Genomic DNA, 8,944 nt, shown 5'->3' with positions numbered 1-8,944 from the left:
TTTGTGAATTTCCACTTGTAAATAAAAAGTTCAATTGAGTTCATTTTTGGAGATCATCCTACAAAAGCTTCAAAGCTAAAGCTAAAATTGACTTTTTATATATAGCCCAAATGGCTGAAATCTTGGGAGCCCTCTCCATAGCTTAGGCTAGGCTTTCTCCAATGTCTCATTTAATGAGAGGTTTTGCAGGCTGTCACACTCAAAGTCACACGCAATCCCAATGATAATGCTTGAGATTTCTGCAATGCCTGTGAAAAGCGTTGGAATTTAAATAAGACGCGCTGCTTAAACGAGAGGTTAAGTGAGAGAATTACGAGAGGTATATGCCCTAAGTTTAGAGTGAAAGCCCTTGGCCGCTTAAACCCTAAACCCTAGCTGTCCCTCTTCTCCCTTCACGACCTCTTCCGATCAATCCGTGGTTGCGACTACTGTCAACTCCCTTTCACTCCCCGTTTCGCACTCGCCTCCATCCTTGCAATGTATCGCGCTGCTGCGTCGCTCGCCTCCGGCGTCAGGTGCATTGCGTTGCGTCAAGATTTCACTTTTTTTCCAACCCCTCGTCGATCCTGTTGAGATGCATTCTCACAGCTGGCTTCGGGCCCGTTTTGATCGAATTAGGCCTTCCCAGGACTGCACTAGACTCTAGACGGCCTAGTTGTGGTCATATTCGCTAGTACTGCTTTCAGAGAACTGAAGCCAGTTCAGTCTTTGAAGCTGCTATCCTCTCAGCAAATGAACTACACTATAACTTAGCTGGTATCTTGGCGCTTGAACTGGAATTGGTAGCTAGATGAGCTTCGTAGTCGATGGTTTGAATGCAGAACTCATACTTCGTCTTGACCCTTTTTAGTTTGTCATTAGCTGTACGTAGCGAAACTCTTTAGTAGGTAGAGCCATTTAATTTCTTGAGTTATTGTTTTTATGGAGCAATGTGATGAATGCGTTCTCATAATTTGAAGGATTATCGCACAGATTTTTTTTTCCTGAGCATCTTCACATGTGTACTGATGGTTTAGATTAGCTTCCTCTTGTCCATTCTTTCTTTTTTCACGGGGTTTTTGAGTTACGTGCCTATTCCAATCTGATCTCAACGTGCTTAATGGATGCAGGAGGGGTACCCGCGTAAATGTATGTCTTCGCCTTCGCCCAAGCTCCTTCTGCGCTGCTTGTGTGGTTTCTTGAGACATAATTTTAAAATCTAGGGGGAGAGCTTTCATAATTGTCTTGCATCTTGATGGCGCTACCTTGAAGTGTGTTTGTTTGGATTGTCAATTTTAATCACAGTATGCTGAGTGTCCTTCGCAGCTATGCTCAATTTTCTTGAAAGCCTTGCTCTTTAGCAGGATTTCAGGAGGCTTAATTGTGTAAGAAATTATGCTGCAAAAGATATCAAGTTTGGTATCGAGGCCCGAGCCCTTATGCTTCAAGGCGTGGAACAGCTGGCAGATGCGGTTAAAGTTACGATGGGTCCTAAGGTAGATACATGACACCTCAGCATACGTGCGGTTCAGATTTGACGCTCTTTAATCAGTCATCTACAGATTATGTCTTTGTGATAAATGGCTATTATTTAACGCTGAGGTGAAGATGCCTTTGGACTACAGGGACGGAATGTTATCATTGAACAGAGTTTTGGATCACCCAAAGTGACAAAGGATGGAGTGACTGTAGCCAAAAGCATTGAGTTTAGAGAAAAGGTGAAGAATGTGGGAGCAAGTTTGGTGAAACAGGTTGCAAATGCTACCAACGATACTGCTGGTGATGGTAAGGCTCGTACCATACATGCCTTCCCATATTTAATTCCGTGGAGAGTTTAATTCGATGATTTTGTGTTTTTTATTGATTGGATGTGAATAGGGACCACATGTGCCACTGTCCTTACAAGGTCCATATTCACCGAGGGATGCAAATCTGTAGCAGCTGGGATGAACGCAATGGATCTTAGACGAGGCATCAACTTGGCTGTTGAGGCTGTTGTTGAGCACCTAAAAAGTAGAGCTAAGATGATCAGCACCTCTGAAGAGATTGCTCAGGTTTGTATTTTTGAAGATTCAACTTCTTCACTTTACATTTTCATTTCTTGCTTGCTTGGCACCTCAATTGGGTCTTTGTTCTAGAGTCTTCAACATGGCCGCACATAGATATGCTTATATATATGTATGTATATATGTATAGAGAGAGAGGAACATGGGACTCTTCGATAAGAAGCGGGGAGGAGATCGATGTTACAAACATCCACAAAAGGTCTAATTGATTGTTGGAAAGAGAGAGAGAACATTGAGAGAGAGAGGAACATTAGGCGCTTTGAAAGGAAGCGGGGAGGAAATGGATGTTATATGCATTGGAGAGAGAGAGAGAGAGAGAGAGAGAGAGAGAGAGAGGAACATTGGAGGCTTCGAAAAGGAGTGGGGAGGAGATGGATGCTACAAACATCCACAAAAGGTCTAATTGATTGTTGGAAATGTCCACGGAAGTGTGTGAGAGAGACAGAGAGAGAGAGAGAGAGAGAGAGGAACATTGGACGCTTCAAAAACAAGCGAGGAGGAGATGGATCTTACAAACATCCACAAAAGGTCTAATTGATTGTTGGAAATGTCCACGGAAGTGGTGGGACACTATGATACATGTTTGAAGTAAGTGTTCAAGCAATATTTATATGTATGTATATATATGTACATGTATATACATACTATCTATCTACGTACATGCAAGTGCACACACGTTGACGCTTGCATGTACGTGTTTGAAGTAGTGGGACACTATGATACCTGTTTGAAGTAAGTGTTCAAGCAATATTTATATGTATGTATATATATGTACATGTATATACATACTATCTATCTACGTACATGTGAGTGCACACACACGTTGACGCTTGCAGAGATTGCGGGATATTCTTTTGTCATAATATATATACATGTATGTATGTATATGTATATACACACTGATGTTGTAGCTTGTTGATATTGTGATAAATTCTTTTTTACTTAAGTAGTGAGTTGGTTTGTTAGCTAGAATGTCTAAGCATTTTTTTGCTTAGATACTCATTTGGGAGAGACGAAAATGAAATTGTATAGTCTCCACAAGCAGTTGTAGCTTGAAGAAAGTTTTTTTTATTAGTCTTCTCTAGCCTTTGTCCCTGAGTCTGCCCTTCACCTCCAGAGCGCCCATAGGAACTCAGTACGAAGACCTCTGTATGAATGGATACTCATTTTTTGTAAGTGTGGATTTGTATGGGTGAAAGCATATGTTTATACTATGGTCTACACCTATTGTTGGGTGCTCATGAAGTTAGTGGGGATAATACAATAGCTAGTCCTTGTTATGCGTGATGGAGGTTATGGTTTGCAACCTGATGAGGACTATCATGAGATTGAAACTGCACTATGTGTTGTTTAAACATGATGAGTTCGAGCATGTTACATATATTTACATACACTTTTTTGGGGGGTGAAATCGCGTGTACACACACTCATGTGGCGGCTTGCAGATATTGCGATATATTCCTTTTATCTTAAGTGATGCATTGATAGATAGATATGATATGCATGCATTCATACACACATAACACTTATATAGACATATACATACCTGCATACACAAATACATATACATACCTGCATACACAGAAACATTTCTATACACACATTATCTAATGTACTTGTGAGAGTGTAGAGAGGATCTATTCATAAGTGTAAGCATATAGAAATGATCACTTTTTGTATTAAAGGTTTCTAGTTAAGTGCTACTAAGATTGCAAAATGGTGTCTATGCCAAGGTGCTTTTCTAGTGTACGTGCTTCTATACAAGGGGTTTTTATCTTTGTCTCAATTTTAGACTCTCAAGTAGGTAAGAAGCGTTGCCATCAAAGGGAGAGTATATTAGAATATTTAGGATGGTGCTTTTCGTTCTAGCTTCACAAGGTTCTTTCAACCCCTAATTAAAAGCATAAAGGGAAGAAAGGAAGGGCTTGTAGATAGGGCCTTTTAGGGAATGTAGTATAGCTCAACTTGAACGTTTACGTGTGAATGTACTATATATGGTACTTCCTTGTGTACGTAAGTTTGTTATATGGGACACGATGTAGAATCAACAACATTTATTATAAGTTGTAACTCCACAAGTAGTGGAGACAACTTGTTTTTCTATGTATGTGTTGAATTGAAAATCTTGGAGATAACTTTCCATCAACTTGGTTCAACATCAAGATCATTTGTTGAGTTTCTCTTAAAGAGAGATGACCTATTCATGGCTTTTCTTTTCCATAGATCAGTCTTTTCCTTTGGATCATGCCATTATCCGTTGAGGGCTTAATGTGTCAATGGCTCTCTAATGGTACACACACACACACGCACACCTTTTTTTTTTGGTAAAAGAAATTTTGCATTGAGAAAGCATTTGCATTCATAGCTGTCCGAGAGTGGGACAGCACTCTGGGACAGCTACTACTCACAACTAAAAACAGTAATAAAAACTTCCAATTGGGCCTGAGGAAGGTCTCCAAAGGAATGACCATCTTGTAGAGACCGAAGCAAAGAAGCTTGAAAGTATGGAAAGACAAGACATTCACTGAAGAGTGCTCATATGGTCGAATGGTACGAGCATGATACGACGACCAAAGAGCACAACAACGACACCAAGAGAAGAAATTATCATACTTTGGGATAGAGGCATACCTTCCAAACAATCGAAACTGCTTCCCAAAGGAAGTGGATTGTACACATGCGTGCGCATGCACGTATGCACGCGCACACATTGGCATGCAGGGGGGAGAGAGAGAGAGAGAGAGAGAGAGAGAGAGTATTAGTTTGACGTGTTTGACATCAGGTGGGTACCATCTCGGCAAATGGTGATAGAGAAATTGGTGATCTGATAGCGAGGGCTATGGAAAAAGTGGGCAAGGATGGTGTGATCACTGTTGCAGTAAGTTGCTTTATGCGATAAATCATGTTTGGAAGCAAGGTGAAGGAATTTGGTTTTTTTGGAGTATATTTAGGTAATGTTTGTATTCCTTCTATTACATATTTTGGTGCTTTTTCCAGGATGGAAAAACTCTCTATAATGAACTTGAAGTTGTAGAGGGCATGAAACTTGATAGAGGCTATATATCCCCTTACTTTATCAGCAATGCAAAGACCCAAAAATGTGTAAGTGGGCTGTGATCTTAAGGGTCAAACATGAAATTAGCTCCATGGTGCCTTAGCTGATGAGTGCATTTGGTTTTTTTCTGATTGTGGTGCTTGGAATGCAGGAACTGGAGAACCCAGTGATTCTTATTCACGAGAAAAAGATTTCTGGCTTGAATTCCATTATACCCCTTTTAGAGTTAGTAATGAGGGTAAGCATTACTAGGATTATTGGCTTTCTAAGTCAGTAGTAGCTTCAACTATCTGAAACATACTTCCATTGTTTTCTCTTCCAGGATCATAGGCCTCTCCTGATTGTAGCTGAGGATGTGGAAAATGAAGCTCTTGCTACCCTCATTGTCAACAAACTGCGGGCTGGGTTGAAGGTAATCTCATTTTTTCCTTGTGTACAGCATCTGTGCCTTTGTGTTACGACTGAATACTTCAATTTGTGAATTTCTCGGCCTGGATGTTACAAGTGGGTGCTGTGACTAACACATCTCGGTTTGAGAACAGGTCTGTGCCATAAAAGCTCCTGGATTTGGGGAGAACCGGAAGGCCAATTTGCTTGATCTAGCAACTCTCACTGGTGGCCAGGTGTGTACCTAACTGCACTCTTTATTTTTTTACTGGAGTTGGGAGGGGAAGCTTTCCATATTCCTTGTGCTCAGCTTTGGAAATGGTGGCTGTTTCTATGCACAGCTCATCAGTGAAGACCTTGGTTTGAAGCTTGAAAAAGTGAGTGTGGACATGCTAGGCACAGCCAAAAAAGTCACTATTTCTAGAGATGATACGATAATTCTTGATGGTGGAGGGGACAAGAAGGCAATTGAAGAAAGATGTGAGCAGGTAATATGGTGAGTAGGAAGTGATCCACTCAACTTCTCTCATCACGAACGTATTGGTAACAAAAGCTTTTGTTGCGACAGATTAGAGAATCCATAAATACATCTACATCCGATTATGACAAGGAGAAATCACAAGAACGGCTGGCTAAACTGTCAGGTGGTGTTGCTGTTCTCAAGGTGGGTTGCCTATCGCTTTTTGTGTATAGAATAAATGGCTCATTTAAGTATGCTGCAGTTCTTTATCAAATCAGTCATTTTACAGAGTCTTTCTGCAACAGATTGGAGGTGCTAGTGAGATTGAAGTTGGGGAGAAAAAGGACCGTGTGACTGATGCCTTGAATGCAACTAAGGCTGCAGTTGATGAGGGCATTGTTCCAGGTAGAGTAAGATAGTAAAAGACTCTTTCAGCAAACTTATGTCACAAAGCGAGCCCTGAGATGCAGTTGTGCTATCTCCAAATGATTTGAAATGCATTATTGATCTAGGTCAACTTTTGTCTCCTTCTCAGAGTTTACTAGGTTGTCTGCTCATGCAGGTGGCGGTGTTGCTCTATTATATGCCTCAAAAGCGCTCGACAAACTAAAAGCAAATAACTTTGACCAAAAGATTGGCATACAGGTTATCCAAAATGCCTTGAAGGTAATAAGCCTGTGCAGACTGGAGTGTGTAGTGCTGTTCTCTTTTATTTTAGGTGTTGACTGTCTATGGATATCCCCTGATAAAGGTTTTAATCTTATTTAAGGCTCCAACATACACAATTGCTGCCAATGCGGGTGTGGAAGGAGCAGTTGTGATTGGGAAGCTTCTTGAGCAGGACAATCTAGATTTTGGTTATGATGCCGCAAAGGGTATGGAATTTTTTTATGTTCTAAATTTGGGCCATCTTTTGGATAAGTCATCGTAAAGACTAATGAATGCAGCCTAATTTACAGGAGAGTATGTAGACATGGTGAAAGCTGGTATAATTGATCCTGTGAAGGTCATAAGGACTGCTCTTGTGGATGCTGCAAGGTATGACTTGTTTTTTTGGGTTTTTGTAATGATCATATTTCTGTGGCCATGGTTGAGTTTACGCTTTTGCTGTTGCAGTGTATCATCACTGCTGACCACGACAGAGGCTGTAGTCACTGAAATACCAAAGGATGAGAAGGAAGGCCCTGGAATGGGTGGTGGTGGTGGAATGGGCGGAATGGGTGGTATGGATTACTAGGGAGGCGAGTGATGGCTGTATTTTGCAACAGAAATTATATCATGGATGAACTCCAATTTTGCCGACTGTTTGCCTGAGCTTGTCACAGCGGGGGAGACCTGTAATAAAAGAGGAGACAATATTTGGCTCTCTGATTGATTACTTCCACTTGGTCTACTGGAGGCAAAAATTATGCAGGATTAATCTTGTAATTATAGGCCCCACAGCATCATGTCACTAAAGAAATTAGAGGGACACATAATTTTTGACATTGAGATTCTGCCTCAATGTCCATATCTTACTCTTACACTTGACCTACTCGAGGCATAAATTATACCTGAGACTTTCATTTGGTTTTTGATTCAGGCGGATGAAGTAACGTCTTATTAAAAAAAAAAAAGAGGATTTAGTCTTCACATGTAACAACCCTCCCCCCACCCCCGGTTTGAGTAAACAAAGAATGCCCCTAAGTGGAGTAATGATAAGTCTGCTGTGGAATAGCCTTTAACCTGGCCAAATCTCCCCTTGCTCTGACCTTCAGCCCACTTGAGACAGGTATTTGTTGTGTTCTCGGAGGTTGTGGTTGGGAGCGTTCCCAGGTTTCATGTAGATATAGGTCCTATTGGACACAGAATCCAACCTTTCTCAAAGTGGTCCATCCATTTGTAAGTGGTCTAGAAGTACTACAGGACTTCTCCGACCGAGAGTAGAAAATGTTGTGATGCAAGTCCTTGCTGCTAAGTGTCTGCAGGATTGGAATGGCTTAGCCACTGAGATAAGAGGGAGCGCGCTGCATTGTGAAGCGTTCACAATCTTGAGACACCTTGACGTTAATTAAACACAACAAGAAAAGGAGAGCTCCATGTACATTTGTGCAATTTTATCACCTCCTCTCACTTCTCTTTCTAGGCATATTCTTAGTTCTCATTGAGGAGATCTACTCCATATGATGATAGTATCAAGGTATGGGTGAAGTCCAATAGGGACTCACCAATTGGACGTCTAATTACGTTTCTCTTTTGCGGCACCCTTGTAGCAACGTGTTAGTTGCTCAGGACGCGAGCTCAACAGTGCAATTTCATCTCGTGGCTTTTGAACACATGGGAGAGGGGACACTTCCGGTGACAATCACAAAATAACACCGTTGGATCGTCTAGGATGGAACCAAGATCATCCCAACACACCGAGCAAGAGGTTCTATGCTTTGACCATCTTTGCAATATTTGTTGTATTTAAAATCTGTCACTCCATTCCATTTTGAACACAGCTTCACCATAAACTATTTCATAGGACCGATGATATATACGAGCAACTTTACACGTTTATCGAGGGATGTCATGTTGTGACGAGTTAATTGTTGAGTCAATCAATTGGTAATGTATCCAATATTATGTATTGAACTATCATTGGTCTGCGTACCTCGTTTGACTTCTACAAGTTGAATAGGATTCATTAGGCCTTCCTGGGCAAATTGAAAGTTGAGAGAGAGAGAGAGAGAGAAAAGAAAATGATGGGACCAAAATAACAAGAAGAGAGAAAGGGGGATGAAAAACTTGAGCCTCAACAAATCAAATTACAAATTGAATTTTGCTTAATCAATGAAACATCAATAAGGCCATGCCACGGGCAGGCCAAAAAAGGCTGCCACCTTTGTATGTTCCATCTCAAGATGTAAGACAATAATAAACAATTGAGTACAAGTACTCATGAGCATTGCCTTCAATTGGTTTGTCAAAGGAAAACAATCATCAAGATGAATGAATGATTAATTTGCAACATTT

General features: G+C 40.9%; 1 protein-coding gene across 1 annotated transcript; it reads left to right on the top strand.

The window, feature by feature from the left end:
* The first annotated feature begins 333 nt into the window (after positions 1 to 333).
* On the top strand, positions 334 to 7,528 carry LOC147879858 (chaperonin CPN60-2, mitochondrial-like). The gene is made up of 17 exons (XM_087371446.1): positions 334 to 515; positions 1,110 to 1,128; positions 1,344 to 1,475; positions 1,605 to 1,764; positions 1,858 to 2,033; positions 4,828 to 4,923; positions 5,043 to 5,147; positions 5,252 to 5,338; positions 5,423 to 5,512; positions 5,643 to 5,723; positions 5,829 to 5,975; positions 6,056 to 6,151; positions 6,253 to 6,352; positions 6,510 to 6,613; positions 6,717 to 6,822; positions 6,907 to 6,985; positions 7,064 to 7,528. Exons 1-17 carry the CDS (start codon positions 478 to 480, stop codon positions 7,182 to 7,184), a joined length of 1,737 nt encoding a protein of 578 aa, XP_087227572.1. The 5' UTR covers positions 334 to 477; the 3' UTR covers positions 7,185 to 7,528.
* The last annotated feature ends 1,416 nt before the right edge of the window (positions 7,529 to 8,944 follow it).

The sequence above is a fragment of the Dipteris shenzhenensis genome, chromosome 33 (genome assembly GCF_047967505.1).
Source record: "Dipteris shenzhenensis isolate YYH24624 ecotype China chromosome 33, Dip_SZ_1.0, whole genome shotgun sequence".
NCBI classification, from domain to species: Eukaryota; Viridiplantae; Streptophyta; class Polypodiopsida; order Gleicheniales; family Dipteridaceae; genus Dipteris; species Dipteris shenzhenensis.
This window is presented reverse-complemented; position numbering and strand designations above follow the sequence as displayed.